This window comes from Lepisosteus platostomus, chromosome 5 (genome assembly GCF_059453375.1).
Source record: "Lepisosteus platostomus isolate fLepPlt1 chromosome 5, fLepPlt1.hap1, whole genome shotgun sequence".
Taxonomy (NCBI): Eukaryota; Metazoa; Chordata; class Actinopteri; order Semionotiformes; family Lepisosteidae; genus Lepisosteus; species Lepisosteus platostomus.
Genome location: NC_142615.1, coordinates 51352051 through 51373535, shown reverse-complemented (window position 1 = coordinate 51373535; position 21485 = coordinate 51352051). Strand labels below are relative to the sequence as shown.

The 21485-nt window shown below is 45.2% G+C and overlaps 1 protein-coding gene, 1 long non-coding RNA gene and 1 other non-coding gene across 6 annotated transcripts; 1 reads left to right on the top strand and 2 right to left on the bottom strand.

Moving 5' to 3' along the window:
- The first annotated feature begins 3021 nt into the window (after positions 1-3021).
- Positions 3022-6733, top strand: LOC148669046 (C-type mannose receptor 2-like). The gene is made up of 6 exons (XM_088630996.1): positions 3022-3070; positions 3382-3759; positions 4222-4716; positions 5125-5213; positions 6524-6626; positions 6708-6733. Exons 1-6 carry the CDS (start codon positions 3022-3024, stop codon positions 6731-6733), a joined length of 1140 nt encoding a protein of 379 aa, XP_088487122.1.
- A 2778-nt stretch (positions 6734-9511) lies between these two features.
- Positions 9512-12641, bottom strand: LOC148669045 (uncharacterized). 4 transcript variants are annotated; one of them, XR_015937006.1, is made up of 4 exons: positions 12307-12641; positions 10983-11254; positions 10217-10487; positions 9512-9811 (listed from the first exon to the last, which is right to left on the bottom strand). It is a non-coding gene; the product is annotated as an uncharacterized LOC148669045 (long non-coding RNA). The 4 variants fall into 4 exon arrangements; XR_015937004.1 differs by having other exon boundaries at positions 9512-10487; XR_015937007.1 differs by having other exon boundaries at positions 9512-10487; positions 10983-11184.
- A 5171-nt stretch (positions 12642-17812) lies between these two features.
- On the bottom strand, positions 17813-17884 carry trnav-uac (transfer RNA valine (anticodon UAC)). Its single transcript has one exon. It is a non-coding gene; the product is annotated as a tRNA-Val (tRNA).
- Positions 17885-21485: the final 3601 nt, after the last annotated feature.

The window sequence follows — 21485 nt, the reverse complement described above, 5'->3', positions numbered from 1 at the left end:
AAACGACGCATCAGCATAAACACCTGTCTTTTCCCCGAGTATCCTCCCTGAGTTTTGCATTGAAAGTTTGTTTTTCCTGCCGGCACGCCAGAACCCCACACTTAGACATGATCTGTCAGGTGTTTTTGGTTTAAATCATTTGAATTTCATTTGCTGCCCGCTTCTCGGCCTCCGCTAATCCCGCTGTATCACCTGCGATCGTCTGCAGTCTGGATCTGAGCAAAGTACAGAAATGACCAGGGGGCCGATTGCTCATCAAAGAACCTGTGGCCACCAGCCTACCAACTCGGAGGTTGTACCTCCTTAGATAGATACTTTATTGATCCCGTGAGGGAAAGTGCAGCGCAACAGCAGCTTTACACAGACAACACAGCCACAGTGTAACGAATGATACAATAATAATAAAAATAATAATACAATACATACAATACAATCAGTACAGTGAGGGGTGCACTAAGAGTTACTCACAGTCCGGACACACAAAGAACAAACTAGAACAGAACAGTACGCAGAAAAATCGTATCACACATATGAAAATAAATATAGATCTAAATATAGATATAGATATAAATATAAATGTATTGCACGGGTCCCTGGCATATATTGCACAAAAAACGGTTGTAAACGGGAAAAGAAAAGAAGAGGACAGATGTAGGAGTAGATGTGTAGATGCGTTCAGTCCAGAAACAGGTCACTGTCAATGTTGCCTCTGTCCAGACGCAAGGTGGATGCGTTGTACAGTCTTATGGCAGAAGGCAAGAATGACCTCCTGTAGCGCTCCCTGTCGCACCGTGGATGAATCAGTCTATTGCTGAACATGCTCTTCATTTCTACAAGCCTGTCATAGAGGGGATGGGAGATGTTGTCCATGATGGCCTCTAGTTTGGACACCATTCTCCTCTCAGCTACTACCTCCAAGGGGTCCAGGTCAGACCCAATGACAGAGCTCGCTCTCCTGATGAGCTTGTTCTGCCTTTTAGAATCCACAGCTCTAATCCCAGGGCCCAAGCATACCACTGCGTAGAAAATGGCGCTCGCCACCACCGACTGATAGAACAAATGTAGCATCTTACTACATACATTGAAGGACCTGAGCCTCCTCAAGAAGTAAAGCCGGCTCTGTCCCTTCTTATAGATGGCCTCGATGTTCTTAGACCATTCCAGTCTATCGTCGATGTGCACTCCCAGGTACTTGTACGAGTCCACCATCTCCACGCCACTCCCATGGATGTAGATAGGAGTAGGTTTGACCTTTTTCCTCCTGAAATCTACCACCAGTTCCTTTGTCTTTGTTACATTTAGTTCCAAGTGGTTCAACCCGAAGTTCAAAGTCCGAAGTATAGAGAGTGAAGAGGAATGGAGAAAGAACTGTCCCTTGAGGTGCCCCTGTGTTACTCACTACCTGTTCAGACACACAGTTCTGAAGTCTCACAGACTGTGGTCTGCCTGTCAGGTAGTCAGTGATCCACGAGGTCATGGAGGCATCGACTTGCATATCCTCCAGCTTCCTCCTTAGAAGTAAGGGCTGGATGGTATTGAAGGCACTGGAGAAGTCTAAAAACATGATCCTTACAGTGTTGCCAGCCCTGTCCAGGTGTGAGTAGGCCCTTTGCAGCATGTAGATGATCACATCCTCCACACCAACACTAGGCTGGTAGGCGAACTGTAGGGTGTCCAGTGATGAGCTGACCAAGGGGTCTCAGGTGGGATAAGACCAACCTCTCCAGTGTCTTCATGACGTGAGAAGTCAGTTCAACTGGTCTGTAGTCGTTGAGGACAGAGGGGCGCCCTTTCTTTGGTACCGGGACCAGGCATGTCTTCCAGAGCACCGGGACACTCTCCAAGTGCAGGGTCAGGTTGAATAGTCGCTGGAGCACTCCGCTCAGCTGATCAACACAGGCCCTCAGAACTCTGGGACAGATGTTATCTGGCCCTGTGGCCTTACCCTGGTGCAGCCTCTTCAGCTCCTTCTTCACCTGGTCAGCTGTGATGGTCAGCCTGGCCTGGGGGATGGTGCTCATAGGGCTTTCAGTGCTGCAGGTGTTAATGGCGGAGGTGTTGGAGTGGCAGCTGTGGGGGATGGGTGGGTGAGTAGCTGTCGGGGGTTGTAGCTGTAGGCGGCCATGTTTGTGGGGGGATGGAGGAGGTGTTAGGCAGTCGCAGCTGTGAAGGGTTAGGGAGCGTGTGGCTGTGGGGGGATGGGTGTTGAGCCACAGAGCACCCAGAATCAAACCTGTTAAAGAACTGGTTCAACTCGTTGGCCATCTCCAGGTTCCCCTCTGTTGCACCCCCAGCCTGTTTGAAGCCAGTGATCTCTCTCATGCTGATCCATACATCCCTTACCCTATTCCTTTGCAGCTTGTCCTCTACTTTCCTCCTGTAGGCGTCCTTGCTCTCTCTTAACTTCTGCTTTAGCTCCCTCTGTACACGCTTGACCTCTTCCTTATCCCCCCTCCTAAAGGCTCTCTTCTTGTCATTCAGAAGAGCCTTCAAGTCGCTGGTGATCCAGGGTTTGTTATTGGAAAAGCAGTGTACGTCTTTGGTGGGGATGGTGTTGTCTACGCAGAAGTTAATGTAGTCAGTGACACAGTCCACCATGCTGTCTATGTCGTCCCCATGTGGTTCGCACAGCACATCCCAGTCGGTGGCCTCCAAAGCACCACGTAGATCCTCCATAGCCTCTTGAGACCATCTCCTCACAGTCCTCATGGTTGCAGGTTGACGCAAGACAACAAAAAGACACAGACCTGCTGTAGCAGGCTGCCACTAACACGGCGCCATCTTAGACTGATTATCATCTGGTCTTGTTGATGCCGTTGCTTTTTGCCAATTAATCGTTCCGCCTGACTTTGATATCAGCGGTGCTCTTGATTATATGATATTCCATCCTCCCACCTGTTCCACCTCATGCAGTTCAGGGTGGTGGGACAGCCAGAGCTTATTCCAGTAAACAGCAGGCACAAGGAGTGGTACTCCATCACACTGGCACTAACTCTCCCAGACGTCAGTGAACATACCAGCATGCCTTTCGACTGGGGAGCAGACTGGAGCACCCTAGAGGAAACCCAGCGTGAGCACAGTGTCGAATATACAAACCAGACCAGAAGCAGAGCTGAACCCAGCGTCCCAACGCTGAGAAACTGCAGTCCTAAAGCCCCTGTGCCACTTCACAGTGCATTGGCAGACCCATTTGAAATCCTCCCCCAGGGAAGACAAAACCACTCAAAACGACAGCCACAAATGTCGGGTTGAGAAGTGCCGGGCCATTCCCCGACCGGATTTGCTTCTCCGACGCGTTGGCACGTCGTGCGCAGGCTTGGCCAGGCATCGCGAGCTGGTCACCCCTGCTCCTAAGCCTCAACCCTGCCTCCTGTGTTTCAGGCCTCTGGGAGTTGGTCTCACCTCACCGCTACCACTTCGTGAGCAAGCGCAGGACGTGGGCGGGGGCTCGGGCGTACTGCAGGGGCCAGTACACGGACATGGCTACCGTGAGTGGGCCAGCCGACCTGGAGCAGCTCCTTGCCACCACCGAGCCGGTCAAGGGCTGCGCCTGGACCGGCCTGTACTATGTCTGGGACCTGTGGCAGTGGTCCCTCGGGGGGGGCTACCTCTACGGCGTGGGGAGGTCTGCTTTTACCAGCTGGCGTGCGGGAGAACCAAACAACTACGGCGGCAAGGAGAACTGCGTGGCGATGGTCGGCGGCGGGTTGTGGGCAGATCGCCCTTGCAGTTTCACGAGCTATTCCGTTTGCTATCAAGGTAAATGGCCCCTGAGTCTTTTACGGCCTTTTACGGTCTTTCTCACGCGACTACTGCATGTGAAGGTGGTGGAGGGAGGGGGGGGGCTTGGGAGTACGAGTAATTCCTCCTTATGAAATTCCCCATTGTTCTCGGAATTGAATCCTTTGAGTGGCTCTTGGGCTGATGGGATGGCGGCACCGGGGCCCTGGGTTCAAATCCTGGGGTGGCGAGGTGGAGTTTGCATGTTCTCCCCTTGTGCGTGGGGGTTTCCTCCAGGTGCTCCAGTGTCCTCCCACAGTCCAAAGACGCTCTGGTGAGTGAATTGGCTGCTGGGAATGTTTGGCCCTGGTGTGACTGTATGCGGTGCTTGTGCCTCCGTGCAGTGGACTGGCGTCCCATCCAGGTGGTATCCTGCCTGTTGCTTGCCGAGGCTGCTCCGCGACCCTCAACCCGACTACTGACTGGGGTTCACTTCTTCAGGGGGGGAAGGCGCAGCCGATCAATACTTCCTGGTGGCTGAGGCCAAGAACTGGACAGAAGCCCTGACGTTTTGCAGAGAACATTACACCGACCTGACCCGGGTGAGGAGCCAGAGCGAGAATGAGTTAGTAAGAGTTACGGCCGGAGGCAGGGAGGTCTGGATCGGACTGTTCACCGAGCCCTGGAAGTGGTCCGATGGGGACGTCTCCACTTTCCGCCCCTGGCACGTGGGCGAGCCCAACAATTATGGCGGCATCGAGAGCTGTGGCGCCGTGAATCTTCAGGGGAGTGCGAGAGGCTCCTGGAATGACTATAATTGCAATACCACCTACGCTTTCTTCTGCTACAGTGGTAAGTTATCGCGGTGCCACTTCGACAGCCTTATGGGGGTAACCTTGCGGGGAACGTCGCCTTCACTTTGCTATTCCACGACCGCTTGTCCAGTTCGCACTTGTGGTGGCCCAGAGTCGGTCCCAGGGTGCACTGGCTGCAGTGGTTAGCATTGCTGCCTCGTAGTGCCTGAGCTCTGGGTTCAGTATCTGGGCTGTTGTCTGCATGGAGTTTGAATGTTCTCCTTGTCTTTGCGTGGGTTTTCTCCTGCAGTACGAAGACATGCTGGTAGGTTTTGAATCGGCTCCTGGGAAAATGAGCTGTGGTGTGTGCCCTGTGACGGACTGGCATTACTGCCAGGGTTAACCCTGCCTTGCACCTGTTGCTTGCTGGGATAGACTCTGGAGCCACCTTCAGAGCACCAGTCTTTTGTAATATTGTAAGTGATGTTTTGACGTCCTTGACCATATAACTGTCCCTCAGACCAGGCAGGGTGAATCACTTAATGCTACTTCAGAATGGGGTTTGCCTCTTTTTTTGTCTTCTATGCTGTTTTCATCCTTTCCTCCACAGGGAAGAGAGTGGTGCTGAGAGTAAGGATATTAATGGACTCGGAAGTGAATCCTAATGACCCAGATGTTAAAGAGTGGCTTCTGGTCCAGGTATAGGAAATCGACTACTAGATTGTGTCAGTGTGCATAGGTGGCTTGCGATATTCCAGGCTCCTCGTAAAGAAGAAACTAAGCAAATCATACTGTTGGAGCTGCAGTAGACAAAAAAGATCATCCAGTCAATGCTATGCATAATGAGCCACACATTGCTTTGTTATACAGAAATCAGAAATACACTCAATCATAATGGTTGTCACACATTGCACGCAGTGGGTTCCTACCAATATGAATCATTATTGGGGATTTTCTTTGGTTAAAAAGCAGCATTTTAGGAATTCAGGAAACAATCAGATGAATATAAAGGGATAGTGTACTTATTATTGTAGTGTTACCTCACCTGGCTGGGGAAATCATTTGTGAAGAATGAGCCAGGGAGGCAGTTGCAAGGGTCAAGATAGGATGGAGGGAGGGGAGCAAGAGAAGATTAGCGCAGAGCTGTGGACAGACTGGGAGTATTTATAAACTGGGGAGTGGAAGTGATTAATAAACACAATACAAAACAAACAGAAGAAATTACTATTATCTTCCTTTTGGCATTTTGAATTAAGGGAGCATATGAATAGGCCCAAAAGTGCAGGGTAGAGTTATAGAGTTAATAAGGGCTTTAAACTAGAATATAAGAGAGAGAATACTGGAGATCATAGTTGCAGTTATATCGAAGCGCTGACCTTTCCCTTGCTGGCTTTGTTTATTTTATCATGCCTGCTCACGTTGGATTGCTCAAAGACCCTTCCGAGTAACCACAGCAACCGACGTGGCCACCTGTCAGTCACCTGGTTGCCGTGACAGTGCAATTGGGTGGAAGATCAGTTCCACCTGCTCACAGTCAGCCCTCCGCTCGCTCAGTGTTAGGGAGTTCAGGCTTGAGCCTTGGTGTTCCTTAGTCAAGTTTTCCTTGATTCTTTGACCCCATTTCCCTCGACCTTGCTCTTGGATTGCCCTTGTGTTTGCTCCTTGGCGTCGAAGATTTCTCGCCTCGACCTCGTCTCTTAGCTGCTTCGCTTGGGTATCTATCGGCTCCGGGCTTTGCTTGCTTTCGACGTCACCTATCTGGCTGCCTCCCTGCTTCGTTCTGCAACTTTGAATCCCACTACGTCCCACGTTTTCCAGAGCACTCACTCCAGCTGCCACCTCCCACTACAGACCACTATCACCCACCACAGGCGCTGTCTGCTGCTGCTTCCCTGTTTCGCCCGGCGATCGCGTCCTCCCTGCCGCGACAAGACCGCGGCTCTCGTTCAGGAAGACGTACCGGGCCCTGATTTCTGACCCGGGCTGCTGTGGTACTGTCCCCTCCACAGGTGACGAGAGAGCTGTCCAGGCACACCGAGCTGGGCAACACCAGCCTGCGCTGGGGCCAGGAGGACAACGGCGTGGTGTTCTCGAAAGACAAGGAGGAAGATGGTGAGATGCTTAAGCAGCACAGCCTTGGCGACGCGCATTCTGAACGCCAGGAACTTCATCGGTGATGTCTTTGCTCCACAGGGCAGTGCCACCCTATGGGAGACTGAGTGTCGGAGGATCAGTCTGCACAGGATTCCTCTGTGAAACACTGGCGACTGGCCACTGGCAACAGACCGACGTCTAAGAATAATGCAAGCTTCAAATACCGTAGCATTTATATTAAGGTTCAATATATATGGATATAGTATAATATTTTCTCTATGAGTGGTTCTCTGTTTAAACATCAAGGTCTGGTCTCAGTACAGTGAAAATGCATTGAGAGTTGTTTAATGAATATATATATATATATTATCACATTTAAATGTAGTAGTAGTATTCAGGTCCAAGGAAATACTTTTTGAGAATTGTTTGCTTTGGCAATCACTGGTGTATTTTTCCTCTCACGTATGTTTGGAAGGGAACATTCGATCAGCCTTACTGGGCAACTTGACTTTCTGACCAGCTGCTCAAAAGTTGGATTTCAAAAGTTTTAAGGAGAATAAAAATGGTTGGTTAGTTGATGGTTGATGACATTGAAACCACAGATCAGAACAGGTGGACTTACAGTAAGTGGAATATGATTAAACGTCAGATTTTCAATTTTGACAGTTTAGAGACTAACAATAGACTAAACAGATTATGAACATCTATTCTACACAGGGGGACGTAGTGGGATCTTTGTAAATTATTCCATGTATTATAAGTACATGTGTACAGAACAAACACTGAGCTCTAATAAGCTGAATTGTCTATTGGTATCATTAACGTTTCATATGTTCTTAAGTAATTTGATTTGTTATAAATAATAATAATTGCTTACACTTATATAGCGCTTTTGTGGACTCTCCACTCAAAGCTCTTTACAGGTTAATGGGGATCCCCTCCACCCCCTTGTGAGCAGGGTGACAGCTGATCCACTGTGAGAGCGGAGGGAGTGTCTCCCTCTACTGCACGGACACCGGAATTCCAGGATTAAGCCGCACTTCCTTAGTGACCGTTGCTATGCACGACTTTCGTTTTTTTTTTATTGCAACAGCAAAAATTTATACCGTACAAACAAGAGTACATATAACATATAACACCAATAACACCGTCAGGGGCTACATACTGTAATACAATTGCACTTGACCAAAAAAAAGACTAAACAAGGTAAAAAAAAGATAAGGTCCACACAACTCTCACATTCTTACATTTAGAAATACTGTATTGTAGATAACGCCCTCATGCCTATTTTAAACTTTTCAAACATGTGTCTCAGACCATTTCATTTAATCAATATAAGAAAGTGTAGTATTAATGATTTAAAAGGAACATACTTCAAGGAACTTCTTGAAGGAGACATACTGTATATATCTGTGCATACTCAGGGTTATAGTGCTACTTAATCACGCTGGCATGTATGGAATAAATAGTGGATTATAGTGACCATGCAGCTTGGTGTCGGTCACCAGAGTAATTAAACATAGCAGTAATTGCCTTTGCTCCTAACAAGGCTGTCAAGAAAGGATCGAGGCTGTCAGGGTTGTATAAATCTTGAATATACCTGCTCAATATCTGGAACTGCAGTCGACTTTCATGAGCGTAAGACATCATCCAAACTAGGTACTGTGTAATCATCGTGGTCGTAGCTCCTCTGTCATCCAATGGAAGCACAAGGCACCCGCGTTCAAGTCTTTTGTGAGATCATGTACATGCATCCAGGATGGATAGTGGTGTACCCTGCTAGTCCAATAAGGGACACACACACACGGAAGAATATGCAGACTCCACCCCGACAGCACTCTGGGTCTGGAATTGAACCCGGGGCCTCTGCAGTACGAGGCAGCCAAGCAAAACCACTGAGCCACAGAGCTGTCCCCCAGGTACTCCATATATATCAAATAAGGAGTCTCAGAGGCTCCTTAACACAATTCTAGCTCCTTAACCTGAAGCACTGGACAATAATGAGACAGGCCAATTTCTATAAAATAAAATAAAAAGCAAACTCGAACTAAATCTCTTCCTACAAAGTGGATGTCCAAAAGCAAACAGAGTTTTAAAAAATGCATCTAGGACTACAACACCATGCTTTGACACCCCCAGGGTGGTAGAAACATTCACCACATAATTACTCTGTAATCAGACTTCCTGCGGTTTCAATGTGAAATATACATCTTTCAGCTCAAACGTGTTCTTGCTCTGTGGTGTTGTCATTGGAAGCTTATTAATATTCGTGTCCAGCATTCATGTTCCATGCGCCTGAAGTGTGTTGCCATCTTAAACAGCTTAATAATAAAAATTAATAATAATCCCTTACATTTATATAGTGCTTTTCTGGACACTCCACTCAAAGCACTTTACAGGTTAATGGGGATCCCCTCCAGCCCCACCTGGATGATGCTCCAGTCCGCTCAGCACACAGCAGCTCTCAGTGGGAAGGAGAGCAGAGGGATGAAGCCAGTTCAGAGATGGGGATAATTAGGAGGCTGTGACTGGTAAAGACCAGGGGGGGATTAGACCAGGACACTGGGGAAACACCCCTACTCTTTTCGAGAAACACCCTGGGATTGTTGATGACCACAGAGAGTCAGGACCTCGGTTTTACGTCTCATCCGAAGGACGGCGCCTGTTTACAGTCTAGTGTCCCCATCACTATACTGGGGCATTAGGACCCACACAGACTGCAGGGTGAGCGCCCCCTGCTGGCCACACTAACACCTCTCCCAGCAGTACCTCAGCTTTCCCAGGAGGTCTCCCATCCAAGTACTGACCAGTTGCGAGTTGCAGGGTGATATGGCTACTGGCTATCCAGCCTGCGTACTTCAAAAATCTTAAAATCTTTTTTAAAAATCTGCGGCTGGCAGAGGAATCCTACTCCTTTGGGCCCCTGAGCAAGGCCCTTAACCCCAACTGCTCCAGGGGTGCTGTACAATGGCTGACCCTGCACTTTGACCCCCAGCTTCTCTCCCTGTCTGTGTGTCTCATGGAGAGCAAGCTGGGGTCTGTGAAAAGACTTTGTGAAGACAGTGGTAAAAATGGCACACAGCACAGCTTCTTCTGGTGCAAGATGACTACAGCCCCTGCTGCCATCACACACAGAAGTGCCAGAATCACCCTGACATGCAGTCTGGAATCCAGGTGGATAGAGTTCAGACATGCGGCATAATCTGCTATAGAGACAAGAAAAGTTTCAGACGTTACCTGCTGCATAACAAAAATAATGTGACTCTGTTATCACCCTAGTGTGTGATACAGTATAATACACACTGATCTGCTCCAGACTCACCTGTGTGTGATACAGTATAATACACACTGATCTGCTCCAGACTCACCCCAGTGTGTGATACAGTATAATACACACTGATCTGCTCCAGACTCACCCGTGTGTGATATAGTATAATACACACTGATCTGCTCCTGTATCACCCCTGTATGTGATACAGTATAATACACACTGATCTGCTCCAGACTCACCCCTGTATGTGATACAGTATAATACACACTGATCTGCTCCACTCTCACCCCCGTGTGTGATATAGTATAACACACACTGATCTGCTCCAGACACTTACCCCAGCTCAGCGTGACGCTGTGGTTGGAGCTGTGATGAGTGACAGTACAGCTGTATTCCTCGATCTTACTCTCTCAGATCTCCACACTCTTCCTCAGCTGTCTCCATTGGGTCTGAGCCCACTGGACCACACGTCCTCTCCCTCGGTCTCTCCAGGCCTGGACAAACTGACCTCTATGACTCTAGGACTGAAGCCCCGGTGACCAGACAGGACAGGGAACAGCTCTGTGTGTCTCCCAGATGCTCGGAAGAGACAAACACCTGAGGAGAGACTGAGAGGGAGACCGGAAGCAATGTTAACACACTGAGAATTAGTGTGGACACTGTGCAAGGTGAGGCGACATCGCTGCACAGACAAAATATTGTGTGGCTCCTTTCTGCAAACCTTTACAACCAAAACATGTCAGTATTAGACAATTATACAAATCAAACACATTTTCTCTTTGTCTGTTCCTCAGGCTAAGAAAGGAGATCACAGTAGAACTGGAGCACTGCAGACACGTCCTATTCACACAGGATCACACAAGCTTCACATTCACACAGACACAGACACACACTCACACACGAGCCAATTTCCCATAAGCCAATTTACCCACCAGCAAGTGGGAGGAAACCCACACAAACATGAGGTGAACATGCAAACTCCACACAGACAGCACCCCAGAAACTGCACTGTGCCACCCACTCCTCTGCACATGGGGGAACTTCTTGTGTAGAGCTTCTAGGTGCATTTGTCTCATATTGTATCTGATATCTCTCTGTCTCACCTTTGTGTGGTTTTTGTGTTTCTTTCTGTACTGCAGGAATCTCTTCAGTGTTTCCATACAGTCAGTCTCCAGGAAGAATCTGGTATACTGGTTTTTAATCTTGTTCTGGTTCCAGTCCCTTTGAGTGCCCTCTGCCTCCAGGGAACTTGCTCTCCAGGTCATGTTGTCCACCTCAAAGGACAGGAAGTCTTGTCCATTGAAGCTGTAGTGATCCAACAGAGCCACACTCCCATCATCCTCCAGTCTACAGCCTTGCCACCTCTGGAGCGCATCTGGAGAGAGAGACCGAGGACACTGACACAGACAGAGAGACCAGGGACAGTGACACACACAGAGAGACCAAGGACAGTGACACACACACAAAGAGACCGGGGACAGTGACATCCATTTTCTAACAGCTGTATCCAGTCCAGGGTCACAGGGGGGAGCTGGAGTCTATCCCAGCAAGCAACAGGCACAAGGCAGGGTTCACCCTGGACAGGGCACCAGTCCATCACAGGACACACACACACCCTGGACGGGGCACCAGTCCATCACAGGACACACACACCAAGAAGTCAATTAACCCCCCAGCCTGTCTCTGGACTGGGAGGAAACTGGAGCACCAGGAGGAAACCCCCACAAACACAGTTCAGAACTCCACACAGACAGCACCCCAGGTTCTGAACTGATCCCAGGGCAGGAATAACAACCACTGAGCCTCCCCCAGACATCTATACCTTTTATTTGTACGGAAAGTATTATATATAGAGACATGTAAATATCACTTCTCGAACCTGTTGTTTCCAGCTTCCTGTAAAGTCGTGTGGAAAGTTATTTATTTCTGATACGAAGTAGGAGTGAAACTCCGAAGTAATGAAGACAGAAGTCGGTTCAACGACAAAAGGAGTCAGGCGCCTCTGAAGTCCGCCTACGCGTCAGAAACTGGTGCGCGTTTATGCCCTGGGCCGTTGTCATTGTTTTATTCGGTTATGCAGTTTAAAATATTTTTAAGTTAAAAAGAGCTCTCTACTTCCGTCTCTGAACAGGTTTACGATGATGATACACGCGTTTCCTTGTTCTCTGACTGGCCATGCGGCGGCCATGTGACGAGGAAACGGGAGAGAGCAGGACGAAAATGAAAGAGAGAGAGAGACGGTGGAAATGTGACAGTTAAAATAAACTGCCAGAAGAGAATAACCGTCTCCGTCCCGTCCCTCTCCCTGCAGGCGGAGTGTTTAGTCACCGCCGACCTCTCGTACCCTACAGCAGTTAGTGAACAGGGCACTAGGTACTACTGAGCTTCCGTCCGGACTAAGCCCGGAGAGGACGGCGGTTCACTCACCCGTGGGGCAGCCCGGACCCGGATTCCCGTCTCGGGTTTGACAGCCCGTCTCCTGCGGAGCCGGAGCGGACTGGCGACGCGTACACCGGCCAGGCAGCAGTTTAATCGGAGGTTGTAATCGTGGGGGGGGGGGATTTAACCTTACGAGAGTTTCTTCTGTTACATTTTTTTTTTCTGTTAGGGAAATTCATATTACAGGATAATGTAAATTTACTATGTAAGGCGTTTAAAGGTCGAGGAGAGGTTGGGAAAGCCCCTGAAACCCAGCGCTGGAAACGTTGTCCGTCTCCACTAGGTATAGAATGCGCTCTTTACACGTCATTCACAGGCGTCACGTTACTCGGGCAACGGAGGTACGCTTATCCTCGGTGGGCAAGTTGATGTAATTCAGTAAAGCTGGAAAAGATACTCAGACACGTTAATTTATCACCTGCATATATTAACAAAGTTATTTTAGATGGACTTGCAGAACTATACTGTAGCTGCGTCGGCATGCGTAGGCTGCAAAGGAACAAGTAAAAGGTTATTCCATGCCTTCTTCAGTTGTTAGAAAGACAGGGCAGTATGCAAAGATAATTTTCTTTTTATCTTTGCTTACTGCAGTTTATCTTTGATGACAACATCAAAGACATTAAGGAATTCTTACAGCTAACAGCTCCACATCAACTTCCTTTTATAACTAACCTCATCAGATCTCTCAACTCCCAACTCTTCCAGTTTCTCACTTCAGAGAACGATAAAAAACTCAATCATCCTCTACAGAGAAAAACCATCAACACCCCTACCACCTCCACCAATCCTAACCTTGTTGTTACTGTACCCTCTGACCTTTCCCTTTCACCCCTTTGCATCCTCAGCTAACATATTTTAATATTACAACACAATTACAATAGATTGTACAGTATTTACAGTTTAAAATTAAGGTAAATATGTCAAAATATCAAAATCCAACTGCACAGTGCTAACAAAACAATGCTTGTCAAGTTCTCAAACAAATCTGCATTGTATTTTTAAAATATTTCAGCAGAGGATGTGACGGGAGTATAAATGACGATTCGACGATCATTTTTCTTGGGTGAATATGGTTTTCTGGGGAGTTGCGATGTTGGGCATTATTGGACATTTTTGACACGTGTTGAACAATCGCATTTCCTACAAATATTAAAATGGCTGTGATTTAGCTGAGAAATCCAATCGACCGATGCGAAAACAATGTTTACATCGCAAAAGAAACCCGACCCTGGGTGGACTTGAACCACCAACCTTTTGGATAACAGCCGAACACGCTAACCGATTGTGCCACAGAGACTGACTGGTGGAATATTTTCTCGAATCAAAAAAAAAATATCTTACCGTTCTTTTTGCCAGCCGGTAATATTTCTTCTGCACTGATAACCAAAAACTGAATTTCATGTTTCGCAAGCTGTGTGAATTTAATCAAAAACAAGTTTTCCAGAAAGGAAATGAACACATGCATTTAACGAAGTCAAGCCCTTTGTGATTGCCCAAAATGGTACGTTCTGTACTACAAGATAAGAAGAAATACACAGCTGGGATTTGAGCATAGGTTCTTTTGTCTAATTGAGAAGCGCTTTAACCAACTAAGCTACGGTGACGGGATGACTGTCACCTTTTACAGCTACTTGGACACACTGCTCTGAGACATCTGCGTTCAGAAAGTGTTGAACCTGCTCTCAGAGCAAATTGCCTCTTTTACATACAGTAGCAGCCCCGACACTAAGAAACGAAGAGAAATGGCTTTTATTGGGCATTTTTCATGTCCAATGCGTTTGACATTTCCCAAGGGCGACAGAGTTCTTTTGCAACACTATTTCTTCTTCTTTTTTCTTTCTGTACGCTTTGATAAAAAACGAGAAATCATGCAAGGGAAAAATGTCTTTTTTTCATAGAGAAAACGTGTACCAGGAAATGTTGTGTTGAGAAGAAGTGATTTAACATGATACGTGACCTAATTTATCGGAGCGAATGCTCACCCAGCAAGGTCTGGAGAAGTTGGAGAGTCTGGTGGATGTGATAATTATACGGTGTTGTGGAAGAAAACAGTCTTTCTTTGAATTCTCAATCAATTGGAATTTCAGTGCGGAACATAAAGCCTTTGTCTGATTTAAAGAGATTATATTTTAAAACTCATAAAAAATCAGAAAACACACGTTTCTCACTTTGAAATTTTAGACGGGGCGGTATATTACTAGTAGCAACGCTGAGCACACTATTGGGGAATTCAGGTTATGTGAAATACCAGCAGTTTAATAAATAACGCATCTGATGTTGGATCATAAGATTGTAGGTTTGACTTCTACCTGGCTCATGTAAATTTTATTCAAGCTCCTCAGTAATAGATGTCTATTATGTAATGAACCGCACCTGAAAGCAAACATTGGGTCTGTTTCCTTTGTTTTCCAGCATGAAATAGCAAATCGTTACAAAAAGTACCTGCTAATGTCCAATAGCGTTTTTTTTTTTCAAATTACATTTTCAGGCTTCAGACACTTTTTAATAAAACAAAAGTGTCCAGAAACTCCCTAACTTTCAGGTTTGCTTGAACCTGTATTAAAAGAAATTATTTGAAACTTCCGGGATTCCATTCTCTGATGTAGCTGTCTCTAAAGACGGATGTGATGTTTCGCAGATGTGAACTGTGCCTTCTCTCTTGTGTTCAAGGGTATTCGCTGTGGGAGATCCTAACTGTATGTCCAGTAGGGCTCTATTTTGTTTAGATTATCTATGTGGTGTACAGATAGAACTCAACTACATGGTGTGAATTCCGTGTTCAGGACGAGCAGAACCTGAAAAACTAAAAGCAGACCTCGACATAATTTGAACACACAGCCTTCTGATGTGGAGTCAGACATGCTACCTTTGTGCCACAAGGTCACAGCTCTCAGCTGTTTTGAATTCCCCAAAGGAGACAAATCAGCTTCACAAAAAATTCTCCTGTGAAGAGCGCCGCTCTTCCGAAGAGAGTCTCTTCATCTCAGATTATATTTTATTCTTCCTGCGCAGCTCTTGTGCAGGTGTTGTTCTTGATAACAGATCCAGGAACACTGACTGTTTTTCTATTTTTTTTTAATTAAGTACCCCATGGTGCAACGGTAGCATGTCTGACTCTAAATCCCGAAGTTAATTTTCAAAGTATATCGGAGTCAACTGATACTGATCAGGTTCTGCTGCTGCTGAACCCGCAGTCTTCACCTTAAAGTTTAATTCCCCAAGCCTTATATGTCCATCCCTTCTCGTCAAAACTCATATTTTCACAGGGTACCCTTCAGAAATCGCAGTATAGAATGAAAAACTCCAGTAGATCTCGGCCGCTGTTGGTGATTTTCCTTTAAAAATAAATGAATCTCTGGAAATTTTACGGAGTGTATTACTTTCACTGAGACCGAGGAGTGTTAAGATGTACATGAGTCTTTGTGGCTCGGTTGTTAACCAAAAGGGTGGTTTTATGTTTCACACTAAATTGAGATCTTGAAACCAAAATAGTTAGAAATATGGAACACAACCGTTGTTCCCCAAGAAGGAAAGCTGTTTTGTACTGACGTCACTCCTTTTTATGTAACCCAGATTGTGAAGACAACTCTGCCCTATCAAAGGAAAATGTTACACAAAAGTTGGAAAGCACACTCTGAACCCATCTGTATATTTGATTCCCGTGATCCGTTCAAAGCTGCTTAGTACTTTGCAAGCAAATCAAATCATTTCAGGGAAGAAACTCAGTTTAATGAACTACTTTTGTATTTTCACTCATTGATTTTGATCTTTGTATTCTCTTCGCATTCTCAGCAATAATATTTCAAAATTACAGTTCGGATTTATTGGAAAACTTCACAAGCATTATGAGATTAGGACTGTACAATTGTTTTTTAATATCTTGGTATATTTACCTTCATTTTAATATAGATATAACCATAAATGTTGTTAAGCATATTGTACTTTTGTCGTACTTTTTAAAACATTTTAGCTGAGGACACACGGCGACTATTATACAGTACCTTGTGATACATGCAAGACATCTGTAAACGAAGATGTAATTACAATAAAATTGGCAATTCACAGAAAACCACAATTTGTATAATATTATTCCTCTAAATCAATGATCAATTGAAGGATTTGAAGAAACTATCAAAGAAACAGCAGCAATAGCAGATAATTTTGGTTTTGAACCCATCTTTACACCTCAATAATCCATTTGTCCTCGAAAAAAGAAAAGACAGGGATATTTTGAGTCTCATAATTATCCTCTTCTTGATCCAAAAAAAGCGTTTATTGCTTCTGTACTTTTTTGGATTTTCTTACGAAGATCTCACGAAGTATTGCCAGGATCTATATTTAGTGTTCGGTAGCGATAACACTGCTGATATTGATTGAGTAAAAATCTGTGATGTATTGACAGCTTTATCTGAAGCGAGAAATCCTCGAACACCGCTTATGAAGTGTTGGGATTCATACCAAGAAATACCTTTTGTTTTCCCACCCAAAATGCTACTATTGCATTACACATTATGCAAACATTACCAGTTTTAGTAGCTTCTGGGCGCGATTTTCCAAAACTGAAACTAATTACAAATTATTTAAGATGAACCATGTCCAAAAATTGTAAATCAGGACTAATATAATATCAAGTGAAATTACTACAGAAGAAAAGGTTTAACTGAAATATGAATAAGACTATGCAAGCCTACAAAATAGAATAATTCAATTTATATAACTTATTCTTTTCTTATTTGAGAAATGGGCTCACATACCGGAAGACACTAACGTTTCTCTTCGTTAGAATATGTGAATAACAGTTTAACCCCAAATGTCTGTAATTGTGATTCTGTTAAAATTCAAAAAAGCATCTATCAATAGTAAGAAATTATTAAGAAAGGAAGAAATTGTGTTATTTCATAAACTGTAAGACATGAAGACATTTACAGGTTATATCCTTTGCTTTGTCTTTTAACACAAGCGTTCAGGATCCAAGCCCATGTTCGGATGGTTGTGTTTCTCTTGTAATCATCAAATGTCATTGTTTTGTCCGTCAGTTCTTTCTCGAGTTGTACCATGGATATTTTATACCATCAACACTTTTCATGCTCTTTTGCATTTTCCTTCACATACGGAAAAAAACTCAAGGCGTTCTTGTCACTGTGCTACACAGTACAGGACACGCAGTGAGGAATTCGCGCAGCTTTCAGCTCAGTGCGGAATCCAGAGGGAGGACTCGCTCGGTGAATGATCTCTCAGGAAATCCCGGGTGAGGTTTTTCTGCAACAGCCACGACAAGTGTGAAGACGTTCTCTGGATTTCCTGAATGTGACTTTAAATTAGTTCACATTCTTTGGTAGTTAACAGAACTAAATGCTTTGGAGGTACATCTAAAACTGCAGAGAACACTGTAGCACTTCGAGTTTAATTGTGTAAACCTGGCTCTCTATGAACACGAGCAAAGAGTTCTCACTCGACAGAAGACTGCGATGTGAGCACAGTAACATAAAGCACTTGAAGATGCTAGGGATTGAACCTGGGACCTCATACATGTAAGACAAGCGCTCTACCACTAAGCTACACCCCCGACATAGAGAACTTTCGAAGATGTGCAGGTGCTCACAGACCACAATCAATCTTTTGCATCTTTTAAGTGCTCTTGATTAAACTATGCATAGAAAAACAGCAGTACTGATGATTTTCATGGACTGATGCACACTTGTTCTGTACAACTCCAGTGATAAAACCTTGTCTGTAAATATTGTAGAACGTAAAAGGGTGAAACAACGCTCCAACCACAGGAATGGTAACAGAAAGGATCATTTTCTTATTTAATACCTCCTTTTGAGATGCCTTGTCAACGCACACAGACGTTAGAGCTGAACAAATATTTTGTACACAAGACGGCAGTGCGATATTAAAATTCCTGTCTTCTTGATGGATTCAGACTGGTAGCCAGAGGACGCCGGGACAACGCCCATTGGACAACTGCTGGAACAGAGGCTGCAACAGAGCTTGTCAGCTGGTTTGGTGTTCGTGCCGGGAGATTCCAAATCCATACACAGTGGATAAGTAAACCCCATGTTCTACATTCTGTCTCGAGAATTCAGTTGTACCTCAAAAAAAGTTGTTATCAATTTAATTCATGAGTAATGTATTTACTTCCGAGTTTAGAGTAACAGTGGGTAATAACACTGATTAGCGATTTGGTAACCGAACGATATATATTGACATATATTCTCTGTTGTGTATCTTTGTGTTTGCATCTCTTCGAGATTATATACCTTGTATATTGATAACCCTCACAGTAAGGTCTGCCGCTCGTATCCAGGCAGACTAGTATATGTTTGGTGCACAATTTATGTTAATAAATGTATCTCGTGTATTGAACCCGTGTGTGTGCGTTGTTAGTTGTTCTGACGATTGATTTTCTAAAAGCCACAACGAACAACCTCGTGATTACTGCTACAATTAATAATTGTCTCAGTAAACCCATCAAACCTCTACACTTGTATAGTATAATTTATTATCTGTACCTGCAAATCCCCAATATTACTGCTGTCTCCTGAGAAACACAAGTGTAGAGTCAAATCATATGAAATAATACAACAAATCTATTCAATTAACACCCAGATGTGACAGAACACTTTTAAGACTTATACCCCTTTAAATAAGTATTTCCTTAATTTCAGTTCTCTTCCCTCCATGGGATACCTGAAAATTCACTATAGCATAATAAAGGCTGTGCATGCATTACCTGTAATACAGCTACTAATAAAGATAACATTAAAGTTGATTATTAAGAAATCACACTTTTATTAATAAAATATGTTTTGATAAAAGAAGTCTTAATAGAACCTAGGTAAATCCCTGTAGTAGTCTAACAACTACAAAAAAGAAAAAAAAAACAGAACAACTTCAAAACAAAGAGAAAAAGAACATTAAAAACAAATCTTGGTAACAACAAAAACACAGAAAAGTGAGTGCTTTTTCAAGTCTTCGGTACTCCATCGTGCTCCTCTCATTTCAGTAGACCTCTCTCATATATTTGTGTATAGGTCTGCTGGAGGTCCATTGCTGATGGTAATTTAAGTAGGGAGCTGTGTCAGCATGTGTGGACTGCATAAGAACAAGTAAAATTTTATTTCATGCAGAAAAGAGAAGCAAACAACGTTTGAGCTTTGGAGCCTTCTTCAGGTCTGACAAGGAACAAACCTTTACTTGTTCCTTTGATGTTAATTTAGACCTGATCTCCAGCAAATACTTAACAGGACCTAAACTGGTCAGTTAGTTTAAATAGTTGAAGATATAGGCCACACTGCTCCAGGTGAGGCTTGAACTCAATCTCAGCATGAGTTCGATCGCACCACTGGAGCTGCAGAAGTCTTTTTTTACACAGACTAATGCAATTGCAATTTGTCACGAAACAAACGAGAACTGCAGCTGTACACTTGAGACAGGACGCTACTGTATTTTTTTTGTTTAACACTCCAGTCGAACAAGCCGACATGTCACTATTGCTAAATCGTTACAAAAGACGCCAACTAATGACCAGTTTTATTTTTAACAGAACTTTACTGAAAGTTAAACTTATAAAACTACCTGAGCAAATAAATACAACAATTATTGTTCCTCTGACCTTCTCAGTATTTCTTTTTTTAAATTAATACATTTATTTATCCATGGTGTGCCTTGTGCTTACTTTTCAGAACTCTCTCTCCTGTGTCAGTAGGAGCTTACATTTCAAATTAAGTTCTTTAATCAGTTCCAATATCTTCCTTTCAAAGTAGGGAAGAGCAAGCTGGCATGTTGTTTTGCCTGTGGTTATTCTTTATGACTATATCTTCTGACACCTGTGCACAATCCTACAACATTACAAGAGAAGCACTATAACAGGAGTCATAAAAATGCAAGAAGCCACTTTGAACAATCTTTCGGAATTGTAAAACAACTAACGCTTTGCTTGGCTGTCATTTGGTTTGTATACCAGTCCATCAAGAGCCAGCACCATCATCATCAGGTCATGTGCAGTCCTACACAACCTTGCGATTGACTGGGATGAGCTACCTTTTCCATCTCCATGGCATGCAGCACACTCTGGCTGTTTCAACACAGTCATTATTGGACCACAGTGCACTGTCTCTTCTGTCCTGTGGCTATCATAATCACTTTTAAGAAGCCAAGTTTTTTTTCTTTAACATGTGCTTGGGTGCCACCCATTTCCTTATTATCCCTGCTTTCCAGCGGCTGACCCTACCTGTGTAAATAATGTCCTAGTAGTTCTAGTGCCCTGTGTAGTCTTATAAGTGTATAGCGTGTTGTTAAGTAATTACCACCCTAAAGATGTGTACGTGTTCTGTCAGTCTCCTCATGTGCATGTATATCCTGTGTTTGGTTTTGTGGTTGTAAAAGAATAAAGCTATTGCTTGGTTTGTTAATCGCGTCTCCACTGGGCCTTTGTTCTGAGAAGAACCTCTAAATGCTACATTGGTGTCAGAAGCGGGCAGGATGGACAAATCTTGGCAGACATTAGCTGATTCTGTCAAGTGCTGTCTGACTCTAAAAGAGACAGAACCCATCGGCAGCGCACATAGGGAGCCTGAGCAACTCCTGGGTGTGACAGGTGGCCACAGCCCTTACCAGGGCTATCCAGTAGTGGTCCTGCCGGTAGAATTGGGGCGACTGCCCGCTACTCCCGCCCAGTGGATGCCCCAAAGAGAAGATACCCTCCCTGCTGGAGCTGACCAGCGATTCCCACACCCATCAGTGCAGGTGCAACCCGGTCGCTACGACGGGGAAGCGCCTTGGGAAACCTACAAGGCGCAGTTCCAGCTCGCGGCCTGGACGAATGGCTGGTGCCGGGCAGAGATGGAAGGAGTGGCCTGCCAGGTGCTCCTGGACGTCCCGGAGGAGGACAGAGGCGAATACACGGCGCTGGCGGCGGCTCTCCAGCTGCGTTTCGGTGTGGAGGAGGCGCCGGACTTGATGCGGGAGAGGCTGGCCCTGCGGCGGCGCCGACCAGGAGAGCGACTGGGCCCGGTTGCCGCTGATGTCGCGTTCCTCGCCCGCCGAGGATACCCAACTTTTCCCCGGGAGGCGCAGGGGGAGATGGCTCTCCAGGCCTTTCTCAAGGCCCTCTCACCCGAGGAGCTGCGGCACCAAGTGCATCGCTGGAGCAGGCCTTGGCT

Excerpts from the sequence above, each read along its gene's own strand:
- LOC148669046 (XM_088630996.1), top strand. The coding sequence starts at position 3,022 with ATGCCTTTCGACTGGGGAGCAGACTGGAGCACCCTAGAGGAAACCCAG. Across the intron at positions 3,760-4,221 it reads CTATTCCGTTTGCTATCAAG|GGGGGGAAGGCGCAGCCGAT; the intron begins GTAAATGGCCCC and ends TCACTTCTTCAG. Across the intron at positions 6,627-6,707 it reads GAAAGACAAGGAGGAAGATG|GGCAGTGCCACCCTATGGGA; the intron begins GTGAGATGCTTA and ends TTTGCTCCACAG.